The sequence below is a fragment of the Macaca mulatta genome, chromosome 4, assembly GCF_049350105.2.
Source record: "Macaca mulatta isolate MMU2019108-1 chromosome 4, T2T-MMU8v2.0, whole genome shotgun sequence".
In the NCBI taxonomy this organism is placed as follows: domain Eukaryota; kingdom Metazoa; phylum Chordata; class Mammalia; order Primates; family Cercopithecidae; genus Macaca; species Macaca mulatta.
In genome coordinates, this window is record NC_133409.1 from 80663283 (window position 1) to 80685027 (window position 21745).

Sequence of the window (21745 nt, forward strand, 5' to 3'; positions counted from 1 at the left end):
CAGAACCAAAAGTGGTTTGAACTGGGCTAAACTATCTCACGTCCAAGTCTGTGGAGGTCCCACGACTGTAAAACAGCTCTTATAAGAAGGGACCTTGGATGGGGAAGTGATAGCCATTTAATTCTTGATATTTATCTGCAAATGAGGAAAGCATACTGAGCTGTTCACAACTGTTGGTGACTACATTATAATTATTTCATTTGTGTAGAGACTGGCTGAGGCAAGACCTCAGAAGGATCTCAGGGAACAAACCTCAGGTTCAACCTCCCAGGGGGCCAGCTACACTGTGCTGAAAACAGAACTATAATTCACTCATCTGCTATGACATTACGTCTCTTAAAATTGCTTCTGTAGGCTGGGCGCGGTGGCTCATGCCTGTAATCCCAGCACTTTGGGAGGCTGAGGCAGGGAGATCCCTCGAGCCCAGGAGTTCAAGACCAGCCTGGCCAACATGGCGAAACTCTGTCTCTACAAAAAAATACAAAAATGAACCAAGCATGGTAGTGCATGCCTATAATCCCAGCTACTTGGGAGGCTGGGGTGGGAGGATTACTTGAGCCTGGGAGGCGGAGCTTGCAGTGAGTTGAGATCATGTCACTGTAGTCCAGTGCTCTCTGGGCAATGGAATGAGACCCTATCTCATAAAAAGAAAAAAAGAACCACTTCTGTTGTCTTGGGGACCAATTTTTTTTTTTAATATGCTTCGCACTACTTTTGTTGTTCTCACCTGATCCCTTCTAACTTTTCGTATTAGGGCTGATATGTTTTGTTAGTAAGAACAATTAGGTGTAATGGGAGATAGTGAGAACAGCATGTATTGAGTGCCTATTATCTACCAGAGACTGCATTTAAAATATATGATTTAGTATTTTCACAACGATTGTGCAAGGTAGTTATGATCACCACTTTGCAGAGGAGGAAACTGAAGCTCAAATAGATTGAATTTACCAAGACAATTCAGCAAGTCACAAAGCCGGGACTTCCTCCCGGACCTCTGAGACTGAGGCCCCGCCCGTCTGCGGCCCTCTTTCTCTCCAGTGCTCCTGGAGGTTGAGTGTGCGGACACCAGCATATCTGGTTCCCAGCTCCTTTCCTTAGGTTATCAAGGAGTTTTCATACTAAAATAGAAAAATGTAAGACTTTCTATTTTTTGTACATGTATTTATATAGATGGGCATTTTCTTAGAAAAAAAGAAAAATTAAAATCTGACATTGGCCTTTAAAATTAGCTACTAATTCCTGTGAAAAAATGGGGTCCTAGCATATTTTGTCCCAAACTGATTTCTTATCGACATTGTTTGCCTCCACTTCCCTCATAGATGGAAGCAGCTGAAAAGCACAGGCCTGAAAAAGGAGGCAGAGTCCTGCCCTGGATGTGGCTTGGAGGTTGGACAGAAGCAGTTCTGAGCACTGGCTCTGACAGTGTGATCTTAGGCAACGCTCTGAAGCGTTCAGAGCCACTGTGTCCTCACATATGCACTCGAACCTTTCCTAACACATAGCTCGCACCCAGTACATGTTTGTCCTCCTCTTTCCCTTTTTCCTTTGTCAAATCGAATCCTTAAGCCTTCTGGAATCTTGGCAGCCACAGTCCTTGTAAAGAGCCTTGTAAAGGTCAGTGCCAGGACCCACAGGACAGACAGGGCAGGGGATTATTACCAGGGCTCCTTTTGCTTATAGCAGAAATGGCTGGAGGCCTGAGCGGCCCACACTCACGGCTGCAATCTCCCTGGACCTGTTTGCCTGGGGCAGGGAGAAGAGCCAACTCCAGCTTAGACCAGTGGTTCCAGAAAGCACTAGGCAGAGAGAGGGCGCTGCAGAGACCTCTCTGAGGCAGCCAGTGGATGGATAGCACTGGTGTAACAGTGAAGCAGGGAAAGAACTAACACAACTCCATTTGTTTAAACGGCCTGTACCCATTCCTGCATGCAGCCTAGGATAATTTTAGAGAACTGAGATAAAACACAAAAACAGCAATCATGTAGCTTTTGAAACCAGCTCTGGGATTAAAGGGGAAGTATATATATACTTTTAAAAAAACAAACCAACTACTCTGGTAAAGGTTTACAGGAGCATTATGACCTGACCAAGGACCAGGAAGTTCTGAACCCCCTCGGACCCTTGCTGGCACTCAGATGTCTGCGATTATTGGTCACCTCTTGATCCAAAAAAGTTATGTTGAGGATAACTGTCTTTTTTTTTTTTTTTTTTTTTTTTGAGACAGCCTCCCTCTGTTGTCCAGGCTGGAGTGTGGTGGCACTATCACAGCTCACTGCAGCCTTGATCTCCTGGCTTCAAGTGATCCTACCGCCTCAGCCTCCCAAGAAGCTGGAACTACAGGCACGCACCACCACGCCTTGCTAATTTTTGTATTTTTTGTAGAGACGAAGTTTTGCCGTGTTGCCAGGGCAGGATGCTGATGCCGCTGTTAAGGGAACCGCATTTTGAGATCCTCTTGACCGCTTTGAGGTCTGATCATTTGAGTCTACCTCCTGCACCCACTGGGCAGATGAAAAACACAGCCAGGAAAATGGAACCCAAGAAAAACTAGAACCCAAGTATTCTTGTTCACAGTCCAATGAAAAGCAGCTTGTATTTATTGGCTCCTGGCCAACTTTCAGACTTTTTATAAAAGAGTCACTCAGGGAACCAGTTAAAAGTCTAGCTCCAAGAGCCCACCCTCACAGATACTGACGCAATATACCCAGGACAGTGGGTTTAGCCCGGGCTGCACATTGGGATAAAAGATTCAAATGCCATTCATCTGGGCATCGGGAGTCTTAAAAGCTCCCCAGGTGCTTCATATGGATGGGAACTTTGAGAAACTGGTCTGGGGTGAGGTCCAGGAACTTCCTTGCACAAGCATGCCAAGATTGGGTGGAACTCCTGGCAGGTCCAGACTTTGCAGGCTAGTGCATTCATAACCTTGCTTCCCGCTGTAAGAAACACGGCCGGGCGCAGTGGCTCACGCCTGTAATCCCAGCACTTTGGGAGGCCGCAGCAGGTGGATCACTTGAATCAGGAGTTCCAGACCAGCCTGGTCAACATGGTGAAACCCCGCCTGTACTAAAAATACAAAAATTACCCAGGCATGGTGCGCGCCTGTAATCCCGGGTACTCAGGAGACTGAGGCAGAAAAATCGCTCAAACCCGGGAAGCGGAGGTTGCAGCAGTGAGCTAAGATTGTGCCATTGCACTCCAGCCTGGGAAACAAAAGCAAAACTCTGTCTCAAAAAAAAAAAAGGCCAGGTGCGGTGGCTCACTCCTGTAATCCCAGCACTTTGGGAGGCCAAGGCAGGTGGATCACCTGAGGTCAGGAGACCGAGACCATCCTGGGCAACATGGTGAAACCCCGTCTCTACTAGAAATACAAAAATTAGCTGGGCGTGGTGGCATGTGTCTGTAATCCCAGCTATTTGGGAGGCTGAGGCAGGAGAATCGCTTGAACCCGGGAGGCAGAGGTTGCAGTGAGCCAAGATCACGCCACCGCACTCCAGCCCGGCGACAGAGTGAGATTCTGTCTCGAAACAAAAACCAAAAAACCAACAAACAAAACCAGAGAAACACAGGGTAGCAGGATGAGATGAGAGTGGCTTTAGAGAATGACTAGTAGAAATGGGTGGCATGGATGGAAACATTCAGACAGAAGCAAATGTGGGCAATCGCATTGGTGTGTGATTTTGATCCTTTCAACTCTCCTACTCACTTCCTTGTCTTCCTGGATCTTTCTAAAGAGTCAGAAGGAAGCTTGCTGCCTGGTTCCGGTGACTAGAAGAAGAGAATGATTCAAATCAGAATTCTGAGGTGTCTTGTCTAGCTAGCTCCAAGCCTGGTTGTGCCCAAGTAGTTAATGTAATTTCCCTGAACCCAGCGGTAATATAGGAATATTGACATCTGCCATCTTAACCTTAGGAGGGTTTTGTGAGAATTAAATTTTAAAACACCATGTCACCTATAAAGCACTATAAAAGTAAAAGCTATTATTACATTAATCAGTGACACATAAATGGAAGCCGAAGGTAAAAGACATATTTCTTCATTAAATTATACCTGAAAATTCTTTCAGAACTTGTATCTAATTTTTCCTTGTTTCTAGAGGCACACATTTAAATCCAATACTTAGAATACCTGGGTGTGATATCAGCATTTTGACAAGATACTGTTTCTTCTCAAATAATGGAAGTATGGACAGCCCTATTAAGATGTCTGAGTGAGAAGAGGAACATCAAAGTTTTCAGTAATAAAATCCCAGTGAAGAAGTCTTGCATTTCTTTCTTTCTTTTTCTTTTTTTTGGACAGTCTCACTGTGTCTCCCAGGCTGGAGTGCAGTGGTGTGATCATAGCCACTACAGCATCAAACTCCTGGTCTCAAGCAATCCTCCTGCCTCAGCCTTCCAAGCAGCTGGAATTACTGACACAAACTACCACGCCCAGCTGAGGTTTTGTAGAATCAGGCTGTATTAGTCCGTTTTCATGCTGTTGATAAAGACATACCTAAGACTGGACAATTTTACACAAGAGAGAGGTTTAATGGACTCTCAGTTCCACATGGTTGGGGAGGCCTCACGATCGTGGTGGAAGGTGAAAGGCATGTCTCATATGGTGGCAGACAAGAGAAGGGAGCTCGTGCATGGAAACTCCCCTTTATGAAATGATCAGCTTTCGTGAGAATTATTCACTATCACGAGAATAGCATGGGAAAGACCCAGCTCCACGATTCGATTATCTCCCACGGGGTCCCTCCCACAACACCTGGGAATTATAAGAGCTACAATTCAAGATGAGATTTGGGTGGGGAACAGCCAAACCATATCACAGAGTCTCACTATGTTCATCAGGCTGGTCTTGAACTCCTGGCCTCAAGTGATCCCTCCAGGTTGGCCTCCAAAGCACTGGGATTTCAGGTGTGAGCCACCATGCTTGGGAGAAGCTTTATATTGCTCATAGCTTGAAAGGTGGGGGAGAAATGTATGGGATAATAATGCAGTATGATTATTTAATGTAACTGAATGTTTACAGTCCTGTGGTTTCTTATTACAAGAAGACTTTCAGAAACACTTTTTTCTAGACGAGTTACCAGTATCTGATTATCTCTTCAGTATTGTGAACTGTGTTGACAGCCCCTGTCTTCTGCATAAGAGCTCAAAAGGCATTACTTATAATTACACATTTTTTTTCAGTCAGAAAATTTCCTAGGTAAGTTTATCAATCATATGGATATTCAGATACTCAAAAGAGTATTATAGCTATGAGGGGATGTAAAATAAAATTGTTTCAGAGAGCAAGTGAAGAGTGCCCTCTGGTGGTGTTAAGCAACAACTGACGTGCATCATGTTCAATCTTTCTTCAGAATCAGTCAATTCCAGTTCTACAGTTTCTTAAAAGTCAGACTTTCACCTTAACCATAAGGAATTTTTACACTTCTAAAGGCCCACTGCACATTGGAGTACATTATGACATGCTTTCTAGATTGTGTTACTTAGGACATCTTTTACATAAGCCTTGAAGAAAATTTTAGTAGGGATAGTGTTCCATTAAGAAATGTCTTACTAAAAAGAAACACTGCAGGCTGTCGATATGGTCCCTTTAAATGGCATCTTTTTAAATTATTTTTTAGTTTCTGTGGGTATGTAGTAGGCGTATATATTTACAGGGTACATGAGATATTTTGGTACAGCCATGCAATGCGTAATAACCACATCATGGAAAATTGAGTATCCATCTAAATGGGATCTCTTATATAATCTGACATTGGCGCATAGTCTGTTATTACTTATTTTTGCTGTTGTTGTTTACTGATTCCCTTCTAAAGAAACTCGTGGAATCTTCTCCAGCAGATTTTGGAAATTACCATCTAGGATGGTCAGGTATGATCCTAGACAGAGACAGACTACTGAACCAGATGCCAGTCCAAGGTCCCTTCCCACTGTTTGGTTTTATGTTACATTTTTCCCAGCAATAAGTTTCCCCTTTAGTGCTGTGCAGTCTCAGCAAACAAAAGCCACCTAAGGAAACAGAGCGTGGGCCGGGCATGTCGTCAGAACACCGCTGCAGGAGCTTCTCACGTGGCAGCCCCTCCCCTGCATTTTCCAAGATTTTTACTGTGAGGAAATTATTATCGAAATTAGATTTTTATTAATATTGTTTTAAATGGATTTTTTTGGACGAGTTTGATTGCTTTTGGGCAGAAGCAGTTTAACATGGGACTAGCGAAACTAATATCTGAACTAGTTAATGAAAGTTGTGGAGAATTAATTCATGAAGAAATGAGAGAACTTAAGAGCCGATGTGGAGATTGATAACTATAAGGGCTTAATATGTGGCCTGATGATCTCAATGAAAGAGTGATAAATGACCAGACACAGTGGCTCACATCCCTAATCCTAGCACTTGGGGAGGCTGAGGTGGGTGGATTGCCTGAGCCCAGGAGTTCGAGACCAGCCTGGGCAACGTAGCAAATCCCTGTCTCTACTAAAAACACAAAACATTAGCTGAGAGCAGTGGTGCGCACCTGGAATCCCAGTTACTTGGGAGGCTGAGACACAAGAATAGCTTGAACCCGGGAGGCAGAGGTTGCAGTGAGCTGAGATCGTACCACTGCACTCCAGCCTGGGGAAGAGAGCGAGACTGCATCAAAAAAAAAAAAAAAGAAAGAAAGAAAGAAAAAGAAAGAAGAAAGGAAGAAAGAAAGAGAAAGAAAAAGAAAAGAAAAACAGAGTAAGAAAGAAGAAAGAAAGTGATAAATAACACTTGAAATATCTGACATACTGGCAGTGGGGGAGAGGCTGCACTTCTAGAAGTGAAGGTGGAAAAGCATTATGAAAGGACAGGTCAACAGTATGTCTACTGGCACCAAGTCACATAGAAATGTGGTTTGATTCTTAAGTGTGAAATAGTCTTTCCCTGGACTTTGACTTTGGGCATTGTCCTTACTTTAACAGGCCTCTTCCTTCTTCTTGACAAAAGAAAACAAATCATATGATTTGGGATGTAAGCAAAACCTCCAAGGTTGGAGTTTGTGTTTTAAATAACTTTTACAAACTGGAGCAGGCGTATATAGCTACAGATGCTGAGCAGCTCAGAAATTAACTAGAAATGGAAGCCCTTGACCTTCAGAAAACAGCCCACATCTTCCAGGAATTTTGAGTAATTTTAGAAACAAAACACACTATAAATATAATAAACTATCCTGTATTGTGTTAAGAAACATGCCTGCTATGCAGCCACAGAAACATTTACCATTTCCCAGGCAGTCCAAACTAATTCAGAAAGTGTGTGTGTGTGTGTGTGTGTGTGTGTGTGTGTGTGTGTGTGTGTGTGTGAGAGAGAGAGAGAGAGAGAGAGAGAGACAGGAGAGGATGAGAAAGGGCAACATACTGATTTCTAAATTGAGGATGACAGAAATTACATTTGATCAACTGTGAAAGTTTTAAGAATTTTCAATTATTTCTAGAAAGCAAAGCAAACAAGAAACCCCACAGAGTTTTTGAGGAATATTTTACAAAACTAACAGGCAATCAGGAGCAGAATCGATCACAAAATGGTGGCTATCACACAGCACTGCTTTGATTTAGTAGCCTAGCAAGCAAAAGCTTCATACAAAGGCCCTTACAAAAAGCTTACACGGGAGACACAGACAGGGGCAGGAAACGTAGTACTCTGTACAGAGAAGGGCGCCTGGGATTCTGGCTGGGTCTTCCTGTTATCCTGAATGTGCCTTACAGCTCTTCTTTATTCGAAAAAAAAAAAAAAAAAGCAACATTAATTACGTAAGCATATTGGACTATTTGTTTTAATGATCAAATTCTTCTATGTATAAACTCCGGTAGGGCGTGGTGGTTCACGCGTGTAATCCCAGCACTTTTGGAGGCCAAAACAGATGGATCACCCGAGGTCAGGAGTTCGAGACCCAGCCTGGCTAACATGGTGAAATCCTCTACTAAAAACACAAAATCAGCCGGACGCAGTAGCACGCGTCTACAGTCCCAGCTGGAGAATCGCTTGAACCTGGAAGGTGGAGGTTGCAGTGTGCCGAGATTGTGCCACTGGTCTCCAGCCTGGTGACAGAGCGAGACTATGTCTCAAAAATAACACACTCTCGTGTGTGTGTGTGTGTGTGTGTGTATATATATAAGCAGAAGAAAATTAAAAATGCCAATGGTTATTTCTAGGCAATGGGATTATATGTGTGTGTGTATATATATGTCTATATATGTATATATACACACATATATAGTCTATTTTATATACACACATATATATGTATCTCTATATATATAAATTTTTTTTTTAAGCTTTTCAGCCAGGTGTGGTGGCTCATGCCTGTAATCCCAACACTTTGTGAGGCTGAGGTGGGATCCTTGAAGCCAGGAGTTAAAGATTAGCCTGGCTAACATAGGGAAACTGTCCCTACAAAAAATTTACAAATCAGCCGGGGGGGGTGGGGGTGGTTCATACCTGTAATTCCAGCACTTTGGGAGGCCAAGGCAGAAGGATCAATTGAGCCCAGGAGTTCAAGACCAGCCTGGGCCACAAGATAGTAAATTTTTGTTTTGTGATTTTACCATCTCTACAAAAAAAGGCAAAAAAGTAGCCAGGCGTGGTGGTGTAGGCCTATAGTCCCAGCTACTTGGGAGGCTGAGCTGGAAGAATCACTTGAACCTGGGGAGGTTGAGGCTGCAGTGAGCCGTGGTTGTGCCGCTGCACTCCAGCTTGGGTGACAAAGCAAGACCCTGTCTCACAAAAAGAAAAAAAATTTTTTTCCATATACTAAATATAAATTAATAAAAGCTGCTATTGGTTACTTTCAGATGATGGGATTACGTATATTTTTAAGGTTTAAAGGTTTTCCATATTCTCGAAAGTACAAAAAGCCCTTCACATTCAAAGAAAAGTGAATCATACATGGTTGTACAAGAATGTGAATATACTTAGCAATCAAAAATGGTTAAGGCTAGGCATGGTGGCTCACTTGTAATCCCAGTCCTTTGGGAGGCTGAGGAGGGAGGACTGCTTGAAGCCAGGAGTTCAAGACCAGGCTGGGCAGCAAAGCAAGACTCCATCTCTCTAAAAAAAAAAAAAAAATTAGCTGGGCATGGTGCGCATCTGTAGTCCAGCTACTCAAGAGGCTGAAGTGGGAGGATCGCTCAAATCTAGGAATTTGAGCCTGCACTAAGCTACGATTGCACCACTGCACTCCAGCCTGGGCAACAGAATGAGACCTCATCTTAAAAAAAAAAAAAAAAAAAAAAAAAGGTAAAGACAGTAAATTTTATGTTATGTGATTTTACCAGATTTTAAAATAAAATAAGAGTTATAACAGATCATCAAAAGAAGAAATCATCCAGGTGTAGAGAGGAAAATAAGTTTGATTGTGGAACTGGCCAATTTATAGAACTCAATAGTTTTACCAAATGGTTTGTTATAGTACATCAATACTGCATTCATGGTTTGATAAATCTACATTCGCATTTTAGATATTTGGTACTGATATAATTTGCCTTTTTCTTTTCAAATTCTTTATTAGAAAAAAACCTGTAGAAAAATTCTAAAATGATTTCTTCAATAGGCTTTGAATATTTTGCTTCAAACCACTCTTCCTGACCATGTGAAGTATGTGCCTTTATTCATTCACAAGCTTGCACAATCTCTGCTGGACAATTCTGAGTGATGGCAGCTTCCACCTTTCCTTCTTCCTTCACTTAGACTACATTTATTCAGCATCTGTATTGTTGGAGTAAGTTCCATGTTAATACTCACCACTGAGGATATGTTAATATCATTTAACTTATGCTCCAACTGATGTAAAACACTGCCTAAATGGCCTTTTATCCTTTCACTTAGTAAGAACACACATCATAAAAAATCTCCAAAACCCATCATAAATGCCAATGTTATATGTTTTATTTTTAATCAAGTAATTTTTTTAAACGCCAGCATATCCATAATTGACAGAATACGACATTAGGCATGAAATGAGAATATAAAACCCAGAGTGTACAGAAAGGCAAACAGTGCTTCAGTCCCTCCAGATGACTGCACGCAAGTGAAATGCATTCCAAACATCTACCCCTTATCTTTTAAAAACATACAGTTCAAGTGTTTTTATTTTCACTTGTAAACAGCATGAATCAAAATGGACAATGAGGTAATCTAAATACTACACAGGATAATTTAAAAACACTAGATAAAACACCATTATTAAAGACATATAAAAATCAGGGTTCACTTTGGTCTCTAGTATGGTTAGAGTTGTTAATACCAAAAAGAAACACATACTAATTGAAGCCAGCTTGGTGGTAGGTGCCAGTGGTTGATAGATGGAAGTGATTCAAGAGGTAGTCAACACCATCATTTTCAAGCTGGTAACTCTCACAAGTGTTAAGCCACAGATGCATTAAATATCATAATACTTTCTCACAGTACAGTACTTTACCATAACTTGCAGCTTTGTTCCAAATATAAAATTTAAAAATGAATCATAGGTCAACTTCTCACTCTAACTGAACAATTATGACACAGATCATACAACCACCACATCTTAAAGAGGCTGTTGACAGCTATGTAAGACAGAGTTTGATGCTTTTAACAGATGTTCTTCTCTAAAACAAATAAATCTCATTAAGACATCTAGAAAATTAAAGTCAGTGCAGCTGCACTTGTACATACTTTCCCAAATTTTATAACCAAAGGGGAAATACACATATATATTTTATGATAAACATTTCTTAGAGAAAACAGATAAATTAATTTAAATTAACTTTAAGACTTAATGAGATTTCCCATGTCCTGTATAATTCATCTTACAGTGAATGTTACAAAGTCTATTAACACTTATGGGCTCCTATTCACAAACTAAATACAACCAGCAGTAACTTGGGGCTGCCCTGGTGCAAAATAAAACTGAGCCAGAATAAAAATAATATTGGCAATATTGGAGGTGGACTGATGCTAATAACATGACATTTCTTGATCTTTTTTCTTACATTGCACGCTAAACTTCCAAGTTATAAGCAGGTAAAAATCTTTCTAAATCTTTCAACTGCAAAAATACGTCCAAGGTCTTCTAGTGAAGACTAGAAATCCAAGTATAAAAATGTTTTCATTATAGTCTGCCATGTAGCAAATGATTAGCTTACAGGGCTAAGAGACTGGCAATGCATCTTGTTTAGGAATTGCATCTTGTTTAGGAATTACATTTGTGTTGACATAAGGGTGAGGTCAAGAGATAACTGAATTCACAGACCTGCTGCCCCACCATTAGTAATCCCCGCAAAGTGATGCTTCACACAGACCCTTTACCCTCAATAGCTAGTAATGGCATTGCATGTTCATTCCTTGGCAAGCCAGTGCTAGTTAGTTATGTGCCTGGGGCTATAATGCTGCAAGACGCTTGGCTTCAGGGCAGCACAGACAGTAAATGAAGGACATTGGCATCTTTTAAACTCTTTGCCTAGCACAAATACCTGCATAAACCAACCCCTCTCCCTGCTACTCCTTCCGACCTCCGCCTCTGGGCAAAGAGATGCTTCTAAGACTGCTTCCGTGTTCTGTTTTGCTTAAGTTCTTAAGTTGAACAGTGCCCATAATTCTTTAAACTAAATACATGATTATTTTAAGGAGATGTTTGGAGACTTTGCTAACTAAAACGAGATGCTTCATTATTCACAAGTGTTTGTCAGAAACATGCAGTTGTGGATTGCTATTTATAATACAGATAAACAGGTTCTGTACCAGAGAATTATCAGCCACCTGTCAGGCTGGAACAGCATACATACAGGTGTGCTATGCATCAACTATGAGGTAGCCTTTTGCTGTAAACAGAATATTTTACCTATGTAAATGAACAATGTGTTCACATCAGTGATATTCACATATGCACGGAGTTGAGGGAATCTGCTTTAGAGGAGTTTTCAAATGAAATAAAAATAGGATAACTGATATCTGATATTCAAAAATTTTGATCTATGTCAAACTCAGAGGTAGTTACTATCATCAGTACATAATACTTATATAAAGGTATAAGTTATTTGGTTTGTTTTGAGTAAGCAGGACTGTAGACTAGTCTGTAAAGAAACACCAAAAATATTATATGGTATGTTCCCTGAGCAAAGTTCTTTGTCCTGAGTATGTTATGTAATAGTGATAATATTCTCATATAAAAAATAAACCCCAACTTTCAACCATAAGATAGGTTTGGTATGTGCTCTTAGTTCAGTCTGGTAAGATGATGAAAAGGATTTCAAATTGCACCCATAAAGACCATAGTTCTCAAGTGTTTCTATTTTTTTACCATGATTTTAGCTCTAAATTTCTTTTTGTAAACAGGAAATGTCCAATTTTCAAGTCCATAATTTCCTATTTCCATAAGGTGAAGGAACTTTGGTTTGAATTTTCAAAGTGACTTATCTATCATGTTTTGCATTTTTACTGTTAACCTGCTTATTATACCTGCTAAAAATTGAGCAATGCTTATCATGTTTTGCATTTTATTGTTAACTTGCTTATTATGCCTGCTAAAAATTAAGCAATGCCACTTTGATTTGTCTACATAATTTAAATAAGCTTGAAATCCTCACATAAGGCAAGGAAGTACTTCTCTACAGCTATATCACATTCAATATCGTCAAAGGTAAGCTTTGCATCACAGCACACCGATATTTCAGTGTATACCACGCAGATTCTCACAATCACTGTTGTGAAATTCAAGCTGAGTTGTAAAGGACTGGCAACCCAACCTGAGGCATTTTTCTTCTTATGGTGGCTTGCTGAAACAGCAGTAACTATATACGTCTCCCATGACAGGACAGGAGGGAGAGGAAGTAGAAACTGTTCAGCAGAATATGTCTCATTTGAGTCATGCTATTTTTATTTAATTATCTGAGCTTACACCAACAGGCCCATACATTATAATTATAATGCTTAATATTATTCCCAATATTAAGCACTATAATTAACTGGTACCTTCTTGCAGATGTTTCAGAAATTTGCCCATAACATCTAGAGCCAGGATGACCCCAAAATAATTTTTTTTCCATGACCGAAACCTAATGGGACCAATACTATAACTGGTCCCTAGCCAGTTTATCACTCTGAGAACCAACCTGAGAAGATTCTCCCTAGCACTGAATGTTCATCCTGCATCCACCATATAGGTTACTTCAGAATAAGCATTGGAGGTAACTTCCAGAGGTTCAAAGTTACTGTATAAAATACTTCCAGCTCTCTGGTGGGAGAGGTTTGGTACCTCTGCCCCAGGCTTGTCACTCTTGTTAACTGCCACTGAACACTGCCTTTCTTCATATCATTCACAGGTCATATATATTGGGCAATTGTGAACATCCATTTAATTTTAATTCTCAACCCTGGTATTTCATTCATTTCTGTGCTGCTTGTTTGTTTTAGAAACAAGTTAGATAACTCTCCAGGAGGAACAAAAAAAACAGCCACCAAAAATATACGTCAAACAATTGGAGTTCTCTAAGGTCTTCAGCAGTAAATAAGGAGGGCTACCTGCTCTAAGCAATGGGTAGAAGATTGACTTAGCCAAGGGAAGCTGCTGTTGCCACACAATCCCTTACAACCCTCACATCATGGAAAAGGTTACAAGAAGCTGGTATGAAAATACTACTGAAAACAAGTCACTAAGATGATCCTCCCCTTCATTTCTCTTACTAGGCTCTAATTTTACAATCAAACATAGAATTTAAAACAGTGAAATATCGGCACAAATTACACATTCATTGTCTTTTGTGGAGTTATGTATCCCAGAATCAAAAAAGCTTATGGCAGTCAGAGGCATACGAAGTTAAGGTACTGCCTTCAAAGAGGGGGGAAAAATACCACTCCAGAAATTTCAAGAAAAAGAGGCAATCCCAAATTCGGGAGAACTGGATGTCTTAAAAACCTATAGTACCCCATAGTTGGCAGCTCTGAGATCTGAAGTATCCTTTGGTTCACACAAAAAGTAACAGTCATGTTTTTATTTTTTATATAATATAAAAGAAGTGGTATTTCAAGAAAACTCCAGTGGGTTAAATTTAAAACTATCTATAATGCTTCACATGGGTTTTCAATTCTTGGAAATATCCAATTACATGAGGGAGGGTGTGTGCTTTGATCTATACACAAATATATAAAGACAAAGGCTCTTTATATATATGTGTACATTTCTATATAAAATTCTCATGTACACACACAGACTCAGGCTCTCTCCCTCTCACACATGCACATATTGACAGACATAGTATCTTACTCTCTGAATTAACATAAAACATGACACCCTGCTCAAATGTAATTTGCTTAGAGTGATTTGTCTGTTTAAAAAATTCACAGTTCCCCAATAGTAGTTAAAATCCCAGGTCAGCTACTGCTTGTGAAATACTGTTCCCCTATACTTGCATGAGGTAGACTTTGCAACAGGGTAAAAGGAAAGAACATATGAAGAAGACCTGTTATGTCTTTTTCCTTTTTTGAACTGAAGGCCCCTTTTTGCTTTGCTCTTCTGGTGCTGTAGATGACTTTGTGGAGGAAGCTTCTTGAGGTGACCTGCCTGACCGTTCTGAGATCTCTGCCCTAGCCTCCTGAGGTGGTGATGTACAGCCATGCCCGCCTCCCACTTCTCGAGGGAGAGTTGAAGTGCATGGCTGGGATTCTGCTTCCTGTCTTCCCTGAGAACTCACGGGTGGCTGTGCAACATTTTTATGTGGGCAGTTTGCCACCATGTGCATGATGCTCTGACAGTAATGGCACTTCTTTGGCTGAGGAGGTAGACTACATTCCTTAGCATGATGATCAAGGCCACCACAGTTGTAGCATCTGCAAGGCAAAAAGATGAAAACATCTTAGAAGTAGGCAGCATGTATCCAAAAACACATTTTAAAATGTGAAGACACACAAACTATCAATGAGACAAGCTTATTTTAATGTGCCTTCTTAAAAGTATTTATCATTGTTTACACTGTTGGTTCAAAGACTATCTCCAAAATGTTCTCGTGAGGTTAAAAACTTAGTTGTGTGAGACATAACTAAACACAGTGAAAAACAAGAGTATTAAAACATGAAAGAATATTTAATCACTTCCATATAGAAATGATTCCTTTAAATTTGACACTATCTGGTCATTTTAAAAGAACCATTTTAGCCCACTAGAGGGCAGCGAATATTCAACAAAAAACAACCAGCCAGTTTTAAAAACAAGAGTGTAGAAATACAGCTGTTGGCATGATACAAAGTGGCAATTCACTCAGAAATTGGGAAAATTTTAGACCAAATTAAATTTTAAGAGTTTAACACTTCTTCGAATGTTAATTATTTTGACTGTAGAAACCAGCTAAACTGGAAAAAAAATGTTTTCCTTTGTATAAAATTAAGTAGTGCAGTGAAATTTGATATATAAGAAAGTCAGAGTTTAGTCAGAAAGTCAGGATGATATCTGGCAAATTACCAAGCAATTTTAGAGCAATAGAGTAAATGTCTGAATCAGAACAGTGCTAAAAAAAGAAAGTTTCTAAATACTTAGATTGAATTAATAAAAGTTCATGCTAGTTCAATGATGAGAAAAGTTTACTTTCTTTTCCTTTTGTAAGAAATTAGCTTTCTTTCAGGGTGATCTCTTTTAAGTTAAAATAAATGGAAATCCATCCATAATATGTGAATGCACATTGAAGACATGGCTTTGTATTAGATGTCTGAAAGTTCAGCTTTTAGTTTGGCAAGGAAAAGCTAAGCAAGAAAATTTATTCAGAGGTATATTTGTTCAATTTCAATCAGATTTTCTTCTAAAATTTTATATTAAAAATAACAAAAGACCATAAGTGGAAGAAACTAAGAAAAATTTATATTTACTAAAGGTTTTAAATCTGATTGTTAAACATAGAATTTGTTTAATGACTTGTCTCCAAATGAAATATTTTAAGAGCTATTTTATTTTCCAAATACATTTATGACTCCATAAATTTCATTTATGAAGCACAAAGAACAACAGGTTATAATTTTTTTTTATTTATTATTTTTTTTTTTTGAGATACAATCTCATTCTGTTGCCCAGGCTGGAGTGTAGTGATCTTGGTTCACTGCAACATCCGCCTCCTGGGTTTGGGTGACTCTCCTGCCTCAGCCTCAGGAGTAGCTAGGATTGCAGGCATGTGCCACCATGCCCGGCTAGTTTTTGTATTTTTGGTAGAGACAGGGTTTCACCATGTTTAGCCAGGCTGGTCTCGAACTCCTGACCTCAAGTGATCCGCCTGCCTCTACCTCCCAAAGTGCTGGGATTACAGGTGTGAGCCACCGCACCCGGACAAGTTATAACGTTTTTAAAAAATAATAAAATGTGTTAACTGGCTGGGCGGCGGTGGGTCACGCTTGTAATCCCAGCACTTTGGGAGACCGAGATTGGGAGGCAGATTACGAGGTCAGGAGATCCAGACCATTCTCGCCAACATGGTGAAACCCTGACTCTACTAAAAATACAAAAATTAGCTGGGCGTGGTGGCGCACGCTTGTAGTCCCAAGCTACTCGGGCGGCTGAGGCAGGAGAATTGCTTGAACCTGGGAGGCGGAGGTTGCAGTGAGCCGAGATTGTGCCACTGCACTCCAGCCTGGTGACAGAGTGAGACTCCCTCTCCAAATAAAAAAAAAGAAAAACAAAAAACAAACAAAAAATAAAAGGGTTAACTGAGGAAATTGGTTTAAGTCCAGACTGACAACAAAAAATGAATTATAATGACTTATATTTGTATGTGTGTGAGAACATCAAACAATAATTTATACTACCTTATATTTAAAAGACAAACTACTAATGTACTAACAACCTACTAAGCAGTATATATAGAATATTTAGTATTTTATCTTCTGGGATAAATTAAACGGTGAATTTTTTAATTGGCAAAACTTAGGGTAACTATTGCCTGCTTCTCCAGTTAGCAATGTTACCTTATGTAATTTAGAATAATGAATTGATAAGATGGGCTTTTATTCTTTGCAACAATTAACAAGTATTTATCTTAGGAGAGACTGAATCATATTTTCAAAAAGGGGAAAAAAAAACAAGAAATCACATGTTGTAGTTAAATTATTCATTGTACAATTACATATCTTAATATAATATAGCAGATTTAATAGTTTCAGCCATATGTTCTATGAGAGTGTAAGATTAAATAATCAAGATTACTCACTAATGCTTAAAATTCAGGTTTTCAAAATAACAACTCAAAAATGACATATTTGAAAGATATAACCACATTACTTATAATAATATATTTTCCCACACAGTTCTCCTCTACAATAGAGAAGTGAATTCTTAAATTAAATTTGCCCATCTATAAAGTATCTTCTTTTGAATTAAATTCACTTCCTTGAGGATACCTTCCACTCAGGAGCTCATTTTCAAAGAGAGAAAAAAGAGGTTAAAGGCTTCAGTAATAGGCTGGCTCTCCAGCGGACACATCGGTTTTATCAGTCACCATGGTGGGCACTGCGCTATCCAATTCAGGGAGCCATTCTGCCTGCTCACTGACCAGGAGCCTGATGTCAGTACTCTGCTTTCACAACTGCGATCTTCAATTACCCTCTATCTGTGCATTCACCATTAGATATGGGCTATAAAAGTTATTTTTAAGGATGCTATATAATTTTGGTTTCCTTACATTTTGATCTGCATAGTTAATTCATCCCCTTGGCTTTTCTGATATGTGCTATCATTAGGCCAGACTGTCTTCCACACTGAAAAGATTTGCATTTAGTGTCTATGTGCTTAGCCTTAAAAGGGGAGGAGTGGTATTTATATTCTCTTCTATTTAATCATTCCATGTCAATCACTCTTACTAAGAGTAGAGATCACTCTCCATTATGAAACCCCTTCCTTCCCAAGGGACTGACACCAAAATAGAAATGTTCAGCTATGTTGCAGCTCACAAATCATACCACAACTATATACTCCATACAAGCTATACATGATTTCCATACAAGCTATACATGATTTTAGTCCCCTTTGTTCACCCTCCATACTTTTCCACATCAGTTTGCCTTTGTAGTCTGAATGAATTTTACATTGTGATGTTAGCATAAAAATAGCATGTGTGTCCATGTTCAGCTACATGCTTAAGAAATGTAAGGACATAGTCTCACACAAGCAAAAGACCATACAAAGAAAATTATACTCATACTTTATTATATATTTCCATAGTCCAACATAAAAAATAAAATTATTCATGTTAAGTACTTTATTAAATGCTGAACCAATGGCACAAAGGGTATTTTCTCATGCATTACAAGTAAAGATAAAATAGGCCAGGCGCAGTGGCTCACACCTGTAACCCCAGCACTTTTGGGAGGCTGAGGCGGGCAGATCACTTAAGGTCAGGAGTTTGAGACCAGCCTGGTCACACACATGGCAAAACCCCATCTCTACTAAAAATACAAAAAATTAGCCAGGCGTGGCGGGGCACACCTGTAGTTCCAGCTACTCAGGAGGCTGAGGCAGGAGAATTGCTTGAACCAGAGAGGCAGAGGTTGCAGTGAGCCAAGATTGCTCCACTGCACTCCAGCCTGGGCAACAGGGCTAGACTCTGTTTTAACAAACAAACAAAGATAAAATAAACAAAAATGTTCAGTTTAATCTTAGAAAGTTATCAAGTTCTTCATAAAATCATTTTATAAATACTGATATTCTAATGAGCTAGCACATTCTACAAGTATTATTTCTTATTTAAGGAACATTTAAAGATAGAAGATAAATAACAATCAAATCAAAGCCAACTTTTTTGAGACACTATCAAAATAAGATTTAAAATTTAAGATTTTAAGACCGGGTGCGGTGGCTCACGTCTGTAATCACAGCACTTTGGGAGGCCAAAGCGGGCAGATCACGAGGTCAGGAGATCGAGACTATCCTGGCTAACATGGTGAAACCCTGTCTCTATTAAAAAAATACAAAAAACTAGCTGGGCGAGGTGGCGGGCGCCTGTAGTCCCAGCTACACGGGAGGCTGAGGCAGGAGAATGGTGTAAACCTGGGAGGCGGAGCTTGCAGTGAGCTGAGATCCAGCCACTGCACTCCAGCCCAGGCGACAGAGCGAGACTCCGTCTCAAAAAAAGAAAAAAACGTTTCCTAGATAATAAATACACATTTAACATCAGAAAAGTTTTCATTTGGATCACATTTAACATCAGAAAAGTTTTCATTTGGATCTTCAGGAATATAGAAGCCAGCATCATGCCCCTCTTTTACCTTAATTCATGCTAAAAACAAAATATTCTATATAAACATACTTTAACATACTTTTAAGGTAACTAAAATGGTAATAACAGAAATAATAAACAGGTTCAATTCACTGAGAGCTTACTAAATTCCAGACACTGTGCTAAAGGTTTTTAATGTGTTATATAATTTAATCCTCCCCCAAACTTTATGAATTGGGAACTACAATATCTAAATTGTATGGATGAAGAAATTTAGGGATTACCTAGAAGGGAATTTTAATTGAAAACAATTAAATTTCACTTCCATTTTGATTATATAAAAATGCTATACCCAAGAATACTGATGTAATTTTATTATATGTAAGTCTAAAATATCTAGGATCTGGAATTTAAAATACTAATACACACACACACACACACACAGAATTGTAGATTTTTCTTGAGACTTTGTTACTGGGGAGGTCAGCGTCTTTCTTTGAGCATCCCATCTATAAAACAAAAGACTGGGAGTAGTCCAGTCCAGATTTTTTTCACTGCCAAGGCTGGATTTTCTTTTCATCTCTCCTACACTTTACATGTTGAAAAACTTGGTCTAAAAAATGTGTGAATACTTTTTCTATTCTCTTTAATCATATGTTTAAGATTGTAAATTGGAATTTCAAGCTGACATGCTATATGATCAGTGCTATCAAACTGACTCAATAAAATTCCAGTCAAAAGAGAGAAGATGGAAATTTTAGTTAGCCCATTAAATCATACTGCAGTATGAATGATTTACTTAGGCTCTGAAATATTGCAATCAGATTCTATTGGTTGGAGTGAATGTAAATTGAGACTGCCTCCCTTGGAGGACAATTTGACAGCATATTTGAAAATATTAATACATATACTATCTGACCTAGTAACTCTCACTCCAGGAATTTGCTCTACAGGAATATTCACTGATAAACACAGTGATTCAGGTACTAAGATATTAATAAGAGCATTGTCCATACTGGTAAAAAGTTAGAAAAATTAAATTATAATAACAATGCTAACAATAACCAATTGTTATTATTAAGCTATAAACTTGTTAAAATAAAAAACAAAGCCACATAATACCAAAAAACATTTGCAGATAGTAGAATAATGAAATAATTTTTTAAAAATTGAGGTAAATTTATATGTATTGACATGGAAAGATCTCCAAGACAAACTGTTAAGTAAAAAAAGCGAACCATGGCATAATACGTAAATACAGTATGATCACATTTGTTTCAAAGACATTAGACATGATTATAAGTAATTGTGTGCATTTTCAAACACATGTAAAAACCGGCCAGGTGCAGTGGCTCATGCCTGTAATCTCAGCACTTTGGAAGGCCTAGGCGGGCATTCCTGATCACAAGGTCAGGAGATTGAGACCAGTCTGGCCAACACAGTGAAACTCCGTCTCTACTAACAACACAAAACTTAGCCAGGCATGGTAGTGCATGCCTATAATTCCAGCTACTCGGGAAGCTGAGGCAGGAGAATCACTTAAACCCAGGAGGCGGAGGTTGCAGTGAGCCGAGATTACACCACTGCACTCCAGCCTGGGTGACAAGGCAAGACTCCATCAAATGAATGAATGAATGAATGAATGAATGAATGAATGAAAAAACCATTGGGAGGGAAGACAGTGAACTGACAAAGAGTGGCTACATCCAGGGAAAATAGTACAGTGAAAGGGCATTTCATTTTTTTTTTTGAGACAAGGTCTAGCTGTTGCCCAGGCTGGAATGCAGTGGTGTGATAACGGCTCACTGCAGCCCGGACCTCCCAGACTCCATCATCCTCTACCTCAGACTCCCTAGCAGCTGAGACTACAGGTGTACACCACCTGTGTGTGTGTGTGTGTGTGTGTGTGTGTGTGTGTGTGTGTGTGTCTGTGTGTGGTTTTATTGGTAGAGATAGAGTTTTGCCATGTTGCCCGAGCTGGTGTCTTAACTCCTGGGCTCAAGCAGTCCCTCCCATTTTGGCCTCCCAATGTGCTAGGATTACAGGCATTAGCCACCATGCCTTGCTGGCATTTCACTTTTTCTCTGTAAATTTTTGTATAATTTCTTTTTTAAATAACAAGAAAGAACTTATATTACTTATGTAATTAAAAAAGAAAAAGAGCAATTATAATTACAAAACTCCATTGCCATTTTGTAATTGACCTTCATTATTATTGCTAGTCATCTGACAGTGAGTCTGTCTACCAGTGACTCAAAATCATTTTGGAAGCTTTCAAAAAATACTAATGCCTGGGTCCTACTCTAGACAAATTAAATCAGAATCTTTGAGGATGATGCCCTAAGCATAACTACTTTTTAAGTTTCCCAGGAGATGGTGATGTGCAGCTACTTGAGAACTACAGCTATTAACAAACACAAGTGTTGCACTGACAATCTTACCACTACATTTCCCACTACAAGGAATGTGGTTCAAAAGAGAATACATCTCTCAAAACAGTTTTCAACAGGTTACTCACTCATGCCTCAGAAAGGAAAAGAGGGGAGGAATGGAAGGAGGGAAGGAGG

The 21745-nt window shown here is 39.3% G+C and overlaps 1 protein-coding gene across 1 annotated transcript in view; it reads right to left on the minus strand.

Annotated features, from left to right (window-relative positions):
• Positions 1–9887: 9887 nt before the first annotated feature.
• The window catches only part of LIN28B (lin-28 homolog B), a 125397-nt gene continuing 113539 nt past the window's right edge, over positions 9888–21745 (minus strand). The window contains exon 4 of the mRNA XM_015137022.3: positions 9888–14817. Within this exon, the coding sequence (XP_014992508.1) occupies positions 14454–14817 (364 nt within the window). The 3' untranslated portion in view covers positions 9888–14453. The remainder of the gene's footprint in view (positions 14818–21745) is intronic.